Source organism: Ctenopharyngodon idella, chromosome 3 (genome assembly GCF_019924925.1).
Source record: "Ctenopharyngodon idella isolate HZGC_01 chromosome 3, HZGC01, whole genome shotgun sequence".
NCBI classification, from domain to species: domain Eukaryota; kingdom Metazoa; phylum Chordata; class Actinopteri; order Cypriniformes; family Xenocyprididae; genus Ctenopharyngodon; species Ctenopharyngodon idella.
In genome coordinates this window covers 5,956,989-5,973,775 of record NC_067222.1, presented here as the reverse complement: position 1 = coordinate 5,973,775, position 16,787 = coordinate 5,956,989, and the positions used below count along the sequence as shown (strand labels likewise).

General features: G+C 37.0%; 1 protein-coding gene across 1 annotated transcript in view; it reads left to right on the top strand.

Annotated features, from left to right (window-relative positions):
- The first annotated feature begins 2,734 nt into the window (after positions 1-2,734).
- Positions 2,735-16,787, top strand: part of LOC127508650 (E3 ubiquitin/ISG15 ligase TRIM25-like) — a 42,061-nt gene continuing 28,008 nt past the window's right edge. Inside the window, exons 1-3 of the mRNA XM_051886785.1 lie at positions 2,735-3,011; positions 3,099-3,412; positions 8,325-8,420. Of these exons, the coding sequence (XP_051742745.1) occupies positions 2,735-3,011; positions 3,099-3,412; positions 8,325-8,420 (687 nt within the window). The remainder of the gene's footprint in view (positions 3,012-3,098; positions 3,413-8,324; positions 8,421-16,787) is intronic.

Sequence of the window (16,787 nt, the reverse complement as noted above, 5' to 3'; positions counted from 1 at the left end):
GTCGTAACGCTTCTCGAGGGTGGCGCTACTTTCAAATTTGAATCATAACGAGCGTGAGCTTTGACTGTGACGGTCGCTGTTGCTGAGAATGAAGATGAAGATGAAGATCGATGGATAAAGGGCTGAATTTGGATCTGTTCCTTACAAACATATGGATTCTAAAGATATGGAGTACAGCGAACAAATAAAATTGATGTGATTTGTGAATTTATGTTGTGTTTTGGTGTATCTTATGGTTGTATATTGTCAGTTGCTGCATAGGAGAAAACGCCTTCTGTGTCGCACAGCAAACAAACTAAATATTACAAAATGGGTAAACAATTACAGAAAATTTATTCATAAGGTTTTAAATTGTAGTCTTGTTTAACATTATGTAATCCTCCGGAACGAGCAGCACAAGTCACGAACAGAAATGTTATTTCATATTAAGTAGATGAGTACCTTAAACTGCTTTCAATAAATTTGACTAAAAACGTCGTTAAATCATTAAAGCCACGATTTTAATATTAATACATGGGAATTCATATACTTTACGTTACATGATTTACGTTTTTTTGCTGTTAATACGTAAGTATTTATACGTTTTGGTGCTATAAATACGTCAATGTTGTACGTTTTTGTGTGTATGAAAACGTAAGTAAATGTACGTGTGGTTGAACCACAATTTACGTAAAAATACACACGTTTTCTCATGAGATCACGGAAAAAGAAAATGCGTGTCTAATTACAGACATGGCATTTCTTAAATGTTCGTCTTAGCTTCGTCTTAATTGCAATCAATATAATATAAATTGGGTAAATGTGATAACTGCATTAAAATATGAAAACAACATTAAAAAGTCAACCACTGATGGTTTTGTGTCGCTGTACAGCGAGTACAGAATGATCAGCTAACAGTTCACCAGAAATACCCAAGCTGGCTTAATGACAACCAGGAAATAATGGTGCGTCTAGTCAGTTAAACTGCAGATGCGTTTTATTGTCTGTAGTGAAAATCGTCCAGGTCATTCTGGTTCCTGAATGTCAGACCAGAGAGGAGTTTCTACAATGTAAGTTACAATGAAAACACACAAGTCTAAAGTCCAGTCTAGTGAGCGTGTGCAAAAATGAATGGCATTATTCAGTTCAAGGTTAAAAAAAAAAAAAAGTGCCATTAGATTATAGCTATACCTGTAAACTGTGACACATCAGTGATGTCTCTTTACAGTAGTATAAAACACATTTGGCCACTGAGAAATTGAATGTTTTGAGAGTGCAAACATTTTGATACTAAACTTCAAATTACAAAAACATTTTGATATTAAACTTCTGTTCCGTTTTGTCTTTGATTACACTTCTCAGGTATTTAAGCCCTGTTTTTTTTTTAACTGTATCATCTATGTTAATGTGGTTGTGTTAAAGTTTATCTCCTGCAATCTCCTGAGTGGTTCCTTATTTATTTAAGACTGTTTTTGTCCTCTATCTCCTTCATCGTGCGCTTCATTACAGCCACTGTGACAGTCTAAATCTAAACATGTGAATTGTCCTGTAAAACCTAAAAATGTACTGGTGACAACAGCTGCTATTTTTTTTACCGTAAATTTCATGAGATTTTTTTTTTTTCACTGTACAAATATTGAATGCAATTCATACAGGAAGTTGGCTCAACTACTACCTGTAAATTGAATTTACTTCACACTTCATGTCTGCTAAACATTACTGGGTTAATCCAACAAAATGAATTTACTTGTCAGTTTGGGTTAACAAATCATTTTTTACAGTGTAGACACTCAATGATCAAACTATGTTGTCTTACTTATTAAATCATTGAGGTTGTATCAATTATTTTCTCATATCACATGATGAATTTAACATGCCTACCAAACACTAAAGTACATTTTTTAAAGTTATGGTAACCTTATTATTTAAAAGCCCTGAACTTTGTGTAGGGGTTTAGGAATGTGGTTGCAGAGATTTGAAAAGAGATTAGAGAAACTATGATAATAGTGTTCCAGTAATCCTGACAAACAACAACAACAAATCACCTGAGAAACACCTGAACTGACAAAAGTTTCATTTCTAACTGTTGCACAGATGTCAATTTTCCATGTTTTAAGCCACAAATATTTAGATCACTTCTGAGCAAACTGCAAGTTTTGCACACTTGTGATCCAAGTACAGCACCTGCTACAGTTTTCCAATCACTAAAACAGCCTGACATTATAAAATGCTTCAAGTGAAAAACACGTAATGTGCCCTTTTAAAAGATAAAATTCAATATACACCTTATTGATGATGGATACTCTGTACATGCAAGCAGATCAAAGCAGATCTGCCTAGAATATGAATGTGCTAAATTTCACATTGAGCATTTTGGGGGTTTATTTATGCAAAATGTTTCAGTTTCAATGTGTTTTCAATCATGATACAGATAGGATATTGTGGTGATTTGTATTGTGCCGTGAAGTAGTTGGCAAGAGTATGGAAATCAGTAAAGATGCATCCAAGGATATAATCATGGTCAGTTCAGAGTATTTTAACATTTCAGCAAACCAAACGGAAATAAAATCATTTAATTATCTAAAAAAAAATCTACTTACAGTACAGTTACAGTTACAGTAAGTCACTTTTTACAGAAAAAACGGTTTCTCAAGCATGTCATCAGGAAGATATATCAGATTTCCAGTTCATATAAAAAGTAACTCAACTGTCAAGCTGCAATATCCAACGTCCGTCTGTGTGTTCATGGCAGAAAATGGCAGAAGCCAGTATTTCAGTGGATCAGGATCAGTTCACTTGTCCAGTGTGTCTGGATCTACTGAAGGATCCAGTGACGATTCCCTGTGGACACAGTTACTGTATGGGATGCATCTCAGGAATCTGGAATCAAGAGGATCGGATGGGAATCTACAGCTGCCCTCAGTGCAAACAGACCTTCACACCAAGGCCTGTTTTATACAAAAATTTGATGTTTGCTGAAATGATGGAGAAACTGAAGAAGACAAAACTCCAAGCTGCTCCTGTTTCTCCTCCTGTTCCTGCTCCTTTTCTTGCTCCCTTTCCTGCCCCTGTTCCTGCTCCCTTTCCTGCCCCTGTTCCTGCTCCCGTTCCTGCTCATTGTCACACTGGATCTGAAGATGTTCAGTGCGATTCCTGCTCTGGAATAAAACAGAAAGCAGTGAAGACATGTCTGGAGTGTCGAAACTCTTACTGTCAAAATCACCTTGAACAGCATGAGAATCTCTTCAGAGGTAAAAGACACAATCTGATGGACGCCACTGGACGACTGCAGGAGATGATCTGTCCTCGACATGATAAAATTATGGAAATGTACTGCCGTACGGACCAGCGGTGTATCTGTACAATGTGTTTGATGGAGGAACACAAAAATCATGACACTGTGTCAACTGCAGCAGCGAGGACTGAGAAACAGGTATGAACTGAAAGAATTTTGCATTTAATTTTAGTGTTGTCATAACAGCTACATAATTATGATTGTATAGTAAAATTCTAGAAAAACCCTAAGAGGTGCAATTCATTTAGCTATTATGGGCCTATCTTATCTCATACTATCTGCAGTTGCTTAAAAGTTATAAAGAAATCTTCTGAGATTTCTCTTTTTGTTTCTAGATGAAACACAGCAATATGTCAGCATTTGCCCCAAAGAAAAGGCATGCCAAAATGTGAAATTCCACATTTTAATGGGTTGTACTTTTTTGAATTGGAATTTGTGTTCAGATGATATACATACACTCAGTGGCCACTTTATTAGATACATCTCTACACCTGTTAATATTTCTTATTGGTGTGTAGAATATTTTCTTAGCACACACTATACTATTTACAAGCTAATCTGGAGAAGAGGAAATAAATATGCTCAACTCACATGTGAGCTCACACATGTTCTGTTAAAAAAGAAAGAAAAAATCTGTGTAGTAGTATGGTTATGATCCAGTGAATGCCACCCCCATTATAGCCTATTCTGGAATTATGGCTTGCCCATCAACACCACATTCATCCCACTTTACATGAATCCTCCTATTATCTGAAGTCTTTCTAGCAAACAAACAAACAAACAAAAAAGCATATTCTTGGGACCTTATGTGAAATAAGTCATGAAATAGAATATAGCTCCTGGCGTGACAGGTGCATTTGAGCCACAATTAGCATCAAGCCACATAACACAATATAAAAGATTAATATCACACTTTAACTCAAAACTCACTTTAAACAACAGCAAGTTTGATTGTGATCTAGTGTGGATTTTAGTCATATAATGATATTGACATATGCTATATTTAGCATGCTTAGCATGTGTACTGTAAACATTCTTTATTCATAAGAAAAAACATCAAATCGCATGAAAATCACACATAAACCATATACCATCCTAATCGTGCATTTATTAGCTTTTTGTTTCACATGTATAAACATTTGTTTGGCTATGTTTATCACAGAGATCAGAATGAGGAAGTGTACAGAACAGCGTGACCAGAAGGGGCAGGGAATATGGTCATGTTGACTCGCATAAGATGATCGACAGCTGTAGAGGGAATGAGAAAGCTCTGAGATCATAACTGACGTACATCAGGAAGAATCAAACACAGAGCTCTTCAGCTCTTCAGATCGCATAATTCAGTGAGAAATTAATAGAAATGGTATTCTGTATGACGAAATATTTTGCAAACTAATAATAAAATAATAAATCATTATTTCTCCAAATATGCACACTTTTGGACTAAGAGCCCTGACAGACGCTGTTTAGGGAAGCTATGAGAACACAAATAAACCAGAGCAAACGTGAGAAAATGCATAAGCCTGTTCATATCCTATTCAAAATATAAACCATTACAGATAGATTGTTTTGCACTCCTGACATAAATCCTGACAAAAGAAATGAATGTCACTGCAACCCAGTCTTATCATAAACAGTGAAGCTGGAGTCTTTAATCTTTCTAACGATACACAGTTTGACCAGATCAAGGAAGTTTGTGATGTTTTAAAGTGGACGATCCTTGCACATTAAGGGGTTAAAAACCATATTGTTTTTAGAGTGTAGGTCAGAGGTACCCAATCCTGCTCCTGGAGGGCCAACATCCTGGAGATTAGCTCTAACCCAGCTCAAAAACACTTGCATGGAAGTTTTAAATTAACTCTCCTCTGAGTCCACACTCAAGAGTGTTAGAGTAACACTGACGCAGTGTTACAATTGAGATAATTAAGTGATTATGTTAAAAAGCAGAATCGCTGAAGGAAAGAGTCACAATTTAAGTTACCATTATGGTGATAAGTGTTTGCATTAGGTGTTGAGTGTTGGGCTCTTGATTCTCGAATTTTTAATGGTTTTTTTTTGGCTGCTGTATCTCTGTGTTTACATTTTATGGCAAAGAAAGCCAAGAGAAAATCCAATCAGGTGTTGTTTATATTTTGATAGTGATATGTTTGCCATGTAGTGGCCTGAATTCATTCGCTGATTCTTGACATCTGTGTGTCTAATGGTGCGTTCACACCAGATGCGAATGAAGCGTTAAGCGCAAGTGATTTACATGTTAAGTCAATGCAAAGACGCGAACAGACATCCTGCGGTGAGATTCGTACGAATGAGGCGGCGAGAATTTAGCGATTCGGGCGTTTGACACGTGTAATGGGGTGTTCACACCAGAAGCGACTTGCGTGAATAAATCGCGCTATTCACGCGTAGTTGGACGCTTGAACATTTTGAGTTTACTCGCTTCATTCTTGCGTGAAATTCACTTCACAACAGATGCGAATTCGCATCGTGAGAGGGGCTTCTGCCAGGCGGCTCCAGTCTCACTTCTGCACATTTCCTCTGAATAAACACATCAACTCGTCAGCGGGAAAGTAGTTGTAAAATACGGTGAATAAGCTCAATTTGCCTTTAGCTAGCTTTAGTTAGCAATTTGGCTTTAGCTAGCTTGTAGTCTCAATATGTATATATATATATAGCTCAAATTGAGTAAAGAGCATTCTTTACAACTTACCAGATTGTCCGACCTCCTCACTCACTTTCTTCCAAGAAAGATTCACGCGTTATGCGCGTCAAACGCCCTAAACGCTCTATTTGTGCCGCAGGATGTCTATTCGCATCTTTGCATTGACTTAACATGTAAATCACTCGCGCTTAACGCTTCATTCGCGTCTGGTGTGAACGCACCATAACGCGTGATTCGCGCTAATCTCCCGAGTTGAAAAATCTGAACTTTGGCGAATATTCGCGCCACGTTAACCAATCAGGAGCTTGCTCTAGTAGTGATGTGATTACGACGTAGCGAGCAGAGGCAGAAATCTGAAACGACAATGGAGGACAAAATCATCGTCGCTGTACAATACATCATTATACTTTTATAGAAACAGGAATAAAAAGGATCTTGCTTGGAAGAAAGTGAGTGAGGAGGTCAGACAATCTGGTAAGTTGTAAAAAATTCTCTTTACTCAATTTGAGCTATATATATATATATACACATATTGAGACTACAAGCTAGCTAAAGCCGGCAAAATGAGCGTATTCGCCGTATTTTACAACTACTTTCCCACTGACGAGTTGATGCGTTTATTCAGAGGAAGTGTGCAGAAATGAGACGAGCCGCCTGGCAGAAGCCCCTCTCATGGCATGAATTCGCGTCTGTTGTGAAGTGAATTTAACACGCGAATGAAGCGAGTAAACTCAAAATGTTCAAGCGTCCAACTACGCGTGAATAGCGCGATTTATTCGCGCAAGTCGCGTCTGGTGTGAACGCCCCATAAGGCTACATTCAGACTGTCAGTCCAACTCCGATTATTTGTGTATCCAATTGGAACTGGTCTAAAATTATTGACATCCACACTATGTATCACAACTGTTCAGATCCGACGTTTGTGTCCTATGCCGCTCTTTCGTTTTCTGGAAACCCTTAGCAGCAGCAGCAATTAAAGCAGCAGCAGCGTAGCAAATCTATTCCGCCAAGACCAAACATATCAACATTATCATACCCATTACCTATGCCAAACACTAAGAGAGTTGTCATGACAGAATTATGTTTTATGTGGCGTGAAAAAGTGCAAAATCTGCAAAATCCATAAATGCAATTTGATTAGGAATTCAAACCACATATGAATGTACCTCGAAAAAGATTTGTAAAAATCGCATGCCATGTGATTTTTGGCCGTTCACACTTGTTAAATCTGATTCGCAGTTCAAACATTTTTGAGCAGAACAACTTCTTTCAGATTAAGAAATCTTTCAGATTAAGAATCACAGGGCTGATATAACCAATAAAGTAAAAATTAACTCACCACCCATATAATGAGAGATATAACTATGAATGAGATTAGTTAATCAGCTCACTACATGATGATTATATCAAAACATAAGCAAAAACACCTGATCAAATTTTCTCTTGGCTTTCTTTGCCATAACAAATGTGCAGTAGCCAGAGAAAAACTAATGTTAAAGATGAAAGGGTCAAGAGCCCAACTAAAAAAAAACACTGATCATCATAATGGTGAACTTAAAATTCTTTAAGGGGCCATTAACACAACATTGTTTTCAGCTAAAAATGGAAAACTTTTTATACATTCATTTACACAACAATGGTGTGTTGGGGGCCTAAAATCGCAAGCTTTTAAAAAAGGGTTTCAAAATGCAAGTTTTTGAAAACAATACTGTTATCATCTCCATGTAAACTGAAAAAACACGGATCTGTGAAAACGGTGATGGAGTATTCCGTGTTTAGTCATGCATGTTTGGCATAAGTGCTTTGTAAAAGAATGTGTATCTGCACAGACACACAGTCTTTTTTTATAAAGTCACATAATACAGAGCATAATCCAGAGGTTTTAGTCATTTTCGCAGATCCGTGTGAGCAGGGATCTTTTTGATAATGTTGTGATCTTGTACAAAGAAAAAACGTTCCTATTTTTAGTACATCGGTGTCATGTAAACGTACCCTAAGTCACCATTAAGAACTCATTATTTCATTGATTTTGCTTGTTAATATCAGGTATCTTCACTAATGGTCAATCATCACTCAATTAATCACTTAATTATCTCATTAACTTTAACACTGCTTCAGTGTTAATTTTAACATTCTTTAGTCTGGCCTCAAATAAACTGTGAGCAGAGATAATTTAACACTGCGGTTCTTGCTGTGTAGTGAGTCTAAAGATCTTGACTAGCTGGTTCATAAATTAAGGAAGAAGAAATCTAAAACAAACACAATAGAGTTGTTACGCTTGATAGGACATCAACTTCCATTAAAATGGAGGAGCCTTGTGCCTTATTGCATCGTACCTGAATAAACCAGAAAATTGATTTTGGGGTTTATCAGTATTTGTGTTTCATACAGGCACATTTGGAGGAGACAAACAAGAAAATTCATTGGAGAATCCAGAAGAGAGAGAAAGATCTTCAGGAACTGGAAGAGGCTGTGGAGTCTTATAAGGTGAGAAAGAGAATCTGCAGACAGCTGGAAAAGTTTGTAAATTCCCATCATGATTTATACCCTAGTGGTGTTTGAAATCCATTCTTTCTGTGTCGTATATCAGCACTCTGCACAGACCGCAGTGGAGGACAGTGAGAGGATCTTCACTGAGCTCATCCGCTCCATTGAGAGACGTCGCTCTGAGGTGAAGCAACTGATCAGAGATCAGGAACGAGCTGCAGTGAGTCGAGCTGAAGGACTCTTGGAGCAAATGAAGAAGGAGATCAATGATCTGAGAAAGACAGATGCTGAGCTGAAGCAGCTTTCAAAAACACAGGATCATGTTAGTTTCCTCCAGGTAACACAGATCTTCTCAAACACTGAGGACTTTAACAAGCTTCTGGAATTACAGCGAGTTTGTGTTTTTGTCTTTGTGTCTGTAGAGTTTGTCGTCTGTCTCTCTCTCTGGATCTACTGACGGCTTGACTGTCAGTTCTCATCTGTCTTTTGATGATGTAGTAAAATCTGTCTCTCAACTCAGAGACAACCTGCAGCAGTTCTCCAAAGAAACTATAGACAACATATCTGGAAAAGGTTAATATTAATTTATTCTCAGAAATGAACTGATCATCATTAATTGAATATGTAAAAAAAAAGCACTATAGGTTTAATTTCCTGTTGACATGAGAATTAAACTGCAGATGTGTTTTGTTTTCTGCAGTGAAAGCCATCCAGGTCATTCAGACTCCTGAACATGATACCAGACAAGGATTCCTTCAATGTAAGTCACTTTGAAAAAACAGAAACAAACATTTTTTTTTTTTACTTTTCTATAGTAATTAAACATAGTAATTAGTGATCTCACCAGGGGTGTTCCAAATTTAATTGGAGTGATAACCAAGCTCACATTTCAATAACATGTTTCAACGCAGCAAATAATAATAATCTGACATGAATGATATAATATTTTTTTTTTGTTTTTTACACTTAAATAATAATACAAAAAAACAAAAAAAAAAAAACAACAACTATATATTTCAGGTTGGTTCAAATAATGCACATTGTAGAGCAAAGGTTGAGCACAAGTTTCACTACACCAACCACCATAGAGCTGTTTCTATAGTTTCCATCTATGACTGAATTTGGAATAGCATACTTCCCTTACTGCTCAGTAGTATGCTAGTATGCTATCCGGAATTCAGCCAGGAGATGCAAACAGTAACAACTATGGTAAAGACTGAGCAATGACTTTGCTGATTGGTTGTTTTATTTGGAAGCCGGGACTTCCTTTACTAGAGCCGCCATATTTCAGTTTGTCCGTTCAGTCTTTCTGTGTTCATTGTGGAAGCACGTAAACTCTAATCTGTTGTGAACTGAAATTTTGAAACCAGTTTTCTAGAACTGCAAGTAAGTTGGGTTTGGTTTTATCTATCTTTATAAAATAATGGGTGACGCATCAAAACTTTATTTATCATATTTCTACTGGGGTGTTGCCTCCAAGGAGGCAAGGGAAACAGTGCCTCCTCAAATAATTGCATGAGAAAATAATCCATAAAACAAATATAAAAAATGCAAATATTACAAAATGTGACACTAAAAAGTGTATGAATTGTTTTTCTAAGGAAACACTGTCCAACAGTGGCACCAACAGGTAAAATTACAGCAGGAGGCCGTGACCCTCTTGCCTCCCCTGATCCCATTGAGTTTTAACAGACCCCCTAAAGCATGTGGTGGGTTTGGTGGGGGGTAATTGAGAATGAATGGGGGAAAATCACATGCAAGGAGGCAATACGTCAGTTGCGCTATATGATTGATTATGTTTGGTTCATGCGATAAAGCCCACCTCTTGTTTTTGTGCGCATTCCGCGTTCTCAAACAAATTTGAATGAACAAAATGATACAATTAATGGGAAGATTAATTAAAAAAAAAACTTAGATTTCACCACTTTGTCATGTCAAAATAAATCTTGGAATGGCCTGAAAACATGATCTGTGGGTGAGCAATCAGCTTGGTGAAATTAAAGGTACATCTCTGTGTCTATGACCAGTGTTTACTGAGCTTTGATGATGATGAATGAAAATAAGTTGACTATTAAAAAGAAGAGCTGAACATCAGTTCACAAATAAAATATATCGTTTAAATTGTTACTGCCTTGATTTATTATTTTGGAATAAATGTAATGATGCTTAAAAACACTAACTTAATTAGATTTATTTGGTTTTAATAAATAGAAAATTAATTACATTGTTAATTTAAAAAAATAGAATTATATTTGGTTTCTTTCTTAAGTCGCTAACGTTAATTTAACCAGGAAAATGTGACAACATTAAGTGTAACTGGGACATGAATTTACATTATATATATATATATATATATATATATATATAAAAATGTGAAGACTTTGCGTCCTCATTTCAGAACACCACTGAACGCCATTGATGTCTACCAATAACCTAATCATAATTAAAAGCAAAAAAATCCTGCAGAATTATATGTTAATGATGAACATCATACTTCAAGATTTAGATGCAGATTATGTGTTTGTATCTATCAGATTTCCATCAGCTCACTCTGGATCTAAACACAGTGCATCCATGTTTTCAACTGTTTGAGGAGAACACTGCGATCAAATACACCGTCAAGTACTACAGTTATCCTGATCATCCAGAGCGATTTGAATATGCTCAGGCGTTGTGTACAGAGGGTGTGTGTGGCTGTTACTGGGAGGTCGAGTACAGCGGTAGTGACGGTGTGTATATAGCAGTGGCGTATAAGAGCATCAGGAGGAAGGGGCAGAGTTTGGAGTGTGCATTTGGATGTAATAATCAATCCTGGGCATTGTTCTCTTCTCCCTCGAGGTGCATATTTAGTCACAACAACATACACTCTACACTCCCTGTAGTGTCCAGCTGTAGAATAGGAGTGTATGTGGATCACAGCGCAGGGATTTTGTCCTTCTACAGCGTCTCAGAAACAATGAGCCTCATCCACAGAGTCCAGACCACATTCAATCAGCCGCTCTATCCAGGGTTTGGATTACATCTCTACTCAGCCACAAAACTGTGCCGTCTATGCAATTAAGTTAAGTACTTACACAGTCAAGTTAAGGCTGCTCTGTACCTGCTCAAAATTTAGTAGAGAGTAAAGAAGTAATGCCTCTAGTATTAAATTATGATGCTGTAATTGCTGTGTAAATGCATCGCACCTCTGAGTAGTCTATGAAAAGACACCTAAATGCCACTTCAGAAGCGCTCTTGTGCCACCTTTGCAGTGTAAATCTGGCAAAATAATGTACATTATATACAGAGATTCTACAAATAAATTGTCATATCACATATATTAAGCACCATGATAAATCAGTAACAGCGAGACGATATGGATTCTCTTATTTTCTAATTAATAAATTAGCATCTGAATTTCTAATGATCTCATATATTATATTATATTATATTCCAAAAATCATGTCCTTGAGTAAGATATTTCATCCACACTCGACGGTCTGGTGACATCTGCTGTTCTGCCTGAAACACTAATTCTAGCATCACTGTTACATCACATGTTTGTTGTAACTTTCTGGCTCTTTGAAAAAAAAAAAAACTTTCAGCCTCTTTTAATCCTGCGGTGTTGTACCCGTTATTTTTCTGTGTAAAAATGCCTAAAGTATAATTCAATCTTTTGGTGGAATTAAGTGATGAAATTGCTTACTTTTTGCCAATGTTTGTTGAAAGTAACTTTCAAATCTTATTATGTTGAGTTAATGAAAGAATTGCTTGTAAATTTGTACTTTGGATTACATTGAATTTATGTCTGAAATACTATATCTCATGAAATGCAGTCCAAATTAATAAAGGAAAAGAAAACTGTGACCGACATGTTGTTTTCACTCGATCTCAGATCTTCTTCTTCACCAACAGGAGGCGCTATCAGCTATGTAGCGTATATAATAAGCTCTTTCCTGCATTATAAACATTAATTAATGGATCAGAAATTCAAGCGTTTCCATCCCTTTCAGATATCTCACAGCACGCTTCTTCAGCTCCTGAACCGCCACGGCTTCTTGTAAAAGTTAATGGTCATTCCAAGGGAATATTTAACTGCAAGCTAATTTGTTGATTTCATTGCCAAATGAACAGCTTATATATGTGAGATTACATACATAAGATATTTTGGTTGAGTTTAACAGATCAGGATGTTAGTAAGTGGAACTGAAAGTTTCCTTTATGTATTAAAAACAAGGGAAGCAGAGATGACACTTCAGTTCAGGTAAGACATTCACTTCAAATCTGAGAACCACACCACACTTGTAACCAATCAGTTGTAGAGGGCGTGTACACTTATAATGGGGGAGGAGAGAGAGCGAGAGAGAGGGGTTTTGAAGAAAGACTGCAGAACAGGGGTGCCCAAACCTGCTCCTGGAGAGCCTTCAGAGTCACTACACAGCAAAAATCCCAGTGATAAATTAACTCTGCTCACAGTTTATTGGAGTCCACACTCAAGAGTGTTAAAGTAACACTGAAGCTGACAATTAAGTGATTAATGGAGTGATGATTGATCATTAGTGATAAACACCTGCTGAAGGAAAGAGTCAAAATGTTAAGACACCATTACAGGGACGACTTTCCTCTTGCACATAGTCCCTACAGCCACGCCCTGTTTGAACCAGCGAGGGTTCATCCAAGGAGCCAGGGTTGCAACACACACCTGGTTCACTTTGAGCAAGCAACAACCATGCTGCCAGGCTTGGGGCAGGACCCGCGGTTTCAGCCAGAACTGCAGTGGGCGCATACGGAGTAATCCCAACTGCAGGGCTGGTGATGCTGAGCTCATGAGACCTAGCATTTTCTGAAACGCTCTGAGTGGCAGAGAGGTTCCAGGCGTAAAAGTTTCCGCGAGCCGTTGAATGGCCAGGGATCGCTCTCAAAAATTATCCCCAGAACGAGATATGTTGGTGATAATGAGCTCATGGGAAAATTGACCCTGAGCCCCAGGCACTCGAAGTGGCTGAGGAGGAGGGACCAGTGTGACAGCAGCTCCGCCTCCGAGACACGTGGGAATAGACCGGCGTGAGCTCACCTAGCCCCATTCAATCAGTTTTGTGAGTGCATTGTTATTTTGTCTAAAGCCAGAGATAAAAAAGAACAGTGGAGGTCAAGGGGAAGAGCCGTCTTCTCTGAATAACAATTTCATTGGTATTTTAGAAGAAATATATTCCATGAGTCTAACCTGATAGTTGCAGGGGAGATTGTCATGACATAATGCTGTAAGTGCTGCACTCAGCTGAACCCTAAACAGCGTGTGCAGCACTGGAAAATCCCCTGCTGCAGGAAGAGGGAGACACGCAGGATCTAGACTGACGATAACTCACTTAGTCCCATTCACTGGCCCTGTAACCTTTTGTTTCTCATCTCAGCTTGAGAGAAGAGAACAGTGAAAAACGAGGGAAGGAGCTGCTTTCTAGAAAAAGCAGTCTGTTAATGCAGCGAGGCGAGGCTCGCGCTCTGACAGTGAGAGCGCTCATTCTCAATGAACGCGGCTTGCAGGGGCGGGGCCGGCAAGCGAAACGCTCAGAGGTTTGGCATTTAACAACAAACACAAGAGAAATATGTTTTCAGAGTTGATATATTCCATGAGTCTCACCTGAGACGGGGAGAGCGTCATGTCATATTCAACTTAATGCTGTAAGCATTGAGCCCGTTCTCACACTCTTGTAGTGAGAACGCACATCCTCAATGAACGCAGCTTGCGGGGGCGTGGCCAGCAAGCGACACACTAATGGTAGGTGTCCACTGGCGCGGGGCAGGCGGAGCAGAGCTAGCGTTTTCAATTCATTCCTATGGAAGTCGAGCTTCACAATCCCACAATGCACCTCGCGAGTGTGAAGCTCGACTTCTATAGGAATTGAAAATGCTCGCTCTGCTCCGCCCGCCCCACGGACACCTACCTTAAGAGATTGGGCATTTTACAACAAACGTTGGAGAAATATGCTCTTTCAGACTGTATATATATCATGAGTCTCACCTGAGTCAGGGGAGAGCATCATGTTGTAACCTGTTTATCCAATCGAGATCAAAGAAAAGGATGAAAAGTATCTACTTGGGTCTGAGCTCACCAAATACGTTTCATTTCTATTTATGCTAGTCTTTGGAGTCCTGGGTTCGGGGTCTCACACCATGCACTGAATCAATAAAATGATTACAACTGTGTTTTAAATATGTGTGTCTGCACTTGTATGAACTCAGTTATCTGCAATACTAACTGGATGAATAAAAATAAAATGAATTAATAGTAAAATGAATTATGAATGAATGAAACACATTAATTAGTTAATGAACTGTAACTGTATTCTCTGGATTATTTCTCTTTTGCTTCAATTCGATTTCAGTAGACTATGCACTTAAACACTGCACACATCACATGAGAACATTCTTTGCCCTTCACAAATCACCAATTGAATATAAAGTATATTGTTCATCAACAACAATCAAAGAAAAGAAAGAAGACAGAAAAAAAAAAAAACAGTGTAGGCCCTATACTTAAGTCCTGAGTGGAATATGAATGTCTCAGTTCCGTCTGTGTATCTGTGTGAATGCCTACAGTCTGGAGCGAACGATGAAGAAAAACAAGCTGAGTCCTCAGATGGCGAAATTACTCCGTAGTGCAATCCAGCGTGGCTCCCCCTCATTGCGCGACTCCAACACGATCACCGAACATCAAGATAGTCCGATCTCCTCCACAGTTCAGAAATTAGATTTAAGCTATATGAAATGTTGACTTGTTAAAAGTTCAAGCAGTTTAAAATGAATAAGAGAATTAATAAGAGAATCCTATAAGCATACATTGCATGCTGTTTAAATAAACGTATTATATATAAATGAGACATGTATTGTTCACATATATGGCCTTAACATACAGTACCATATAAAAATCCATCATATAAATAGTTTATAATATGTGTATACTAATTTTACTATATTATATATATGGTATAAACCTATATAAAACCAACATAAAATCCTATATAAGCATACAGTACTTTTTCATATATGTTAAATCAACCTGTATATATAAATGAGACATATATTGTTCACATATATGGCATTAACATACATTACATTATAAAAATATATGTATTTATACTAATTTTACTATGGGTATTTCATATGTAGTATAAACCAATATAAAATCCTATAAGCATACTGAATGAATGTTTGCAGATATGTTCTGTAAATAAATTTGCATATATAAAGTAGACATATATTGTTCACATATATGGTCCTAACATACAATATCAAATAAAAAAAAATTAATTAATATGTACATATACTATGTTTACTATGGGTATTTCGTATATGGTATAAACCTATGTAAAACATAAAATCCTATATAAGCATACAGAATGTTTGCATACAGTAAATGTTGTTTAAATAGACTTGCATACATTATACATATAATTTTTTACATATAGTCTTAACATACAGTACCATGTAAAAATTCATCATATAAATATATTTGGTATATGTACATATACTAATTTTACTATGGGTATTTGATATATGGTATAAACCTATAGAAAATCATATAAGCATACCAAATGTTTGCATATATATTCTGATTAAACCTTCATATATAAATGAGACATATATTCTTCACATATATGGCCTGAACATATCATGTAAAAATTCATCATATAATATTTTTAATATATGTAGCCTACTTTTACTATGGAAATTTCATACATGGTATAAATATATATTTTCATATATCCTGAGGATGTATATATGTGATAATAATATACTGCCTTATAATATATGTCAACACTACTCGGGATATAGGGACATACATGTACATATATTACATTTTGTATGGGGAGCTATAACAATGATTAGTTGTCTGTCATTAAAGGTATCCAAACAGTTGCTCACCTGTCTAATAAATCACATAACACAAAGTAAGTTGTTTTACTTTTAAGTAAACGGAACAAAACATCTTTTCAACTGTTTGATTTTGGCAATATGTATTATGCTGCATTGACATAAAATATTATTTACTACATGGCAAACCCTTATGAAATTGTTCAGTAATGTGATATAAAAAGATTGTGTAAATGAAGAAATATATAAAATCACTCTGAGGCCACTGAATTGGGTCATTTGAAATAACTTTATTTCATCATTTTGAAAGTACGGTATGCTTTCTGACAAATACATTTAATTTGCGTGGAACTGATGTACATTCAAAGTATGGAAGCAGATTAGCCTCATTAATAATTCACGCAAAAAACACGATGCACACATGCGTAGCCAATTTCACATGCATGAAACCTAATTCACGTGCGCAAAAAACAATTCATGTGCGCGAAAAAATATATACATTCACAAAAAGCAATT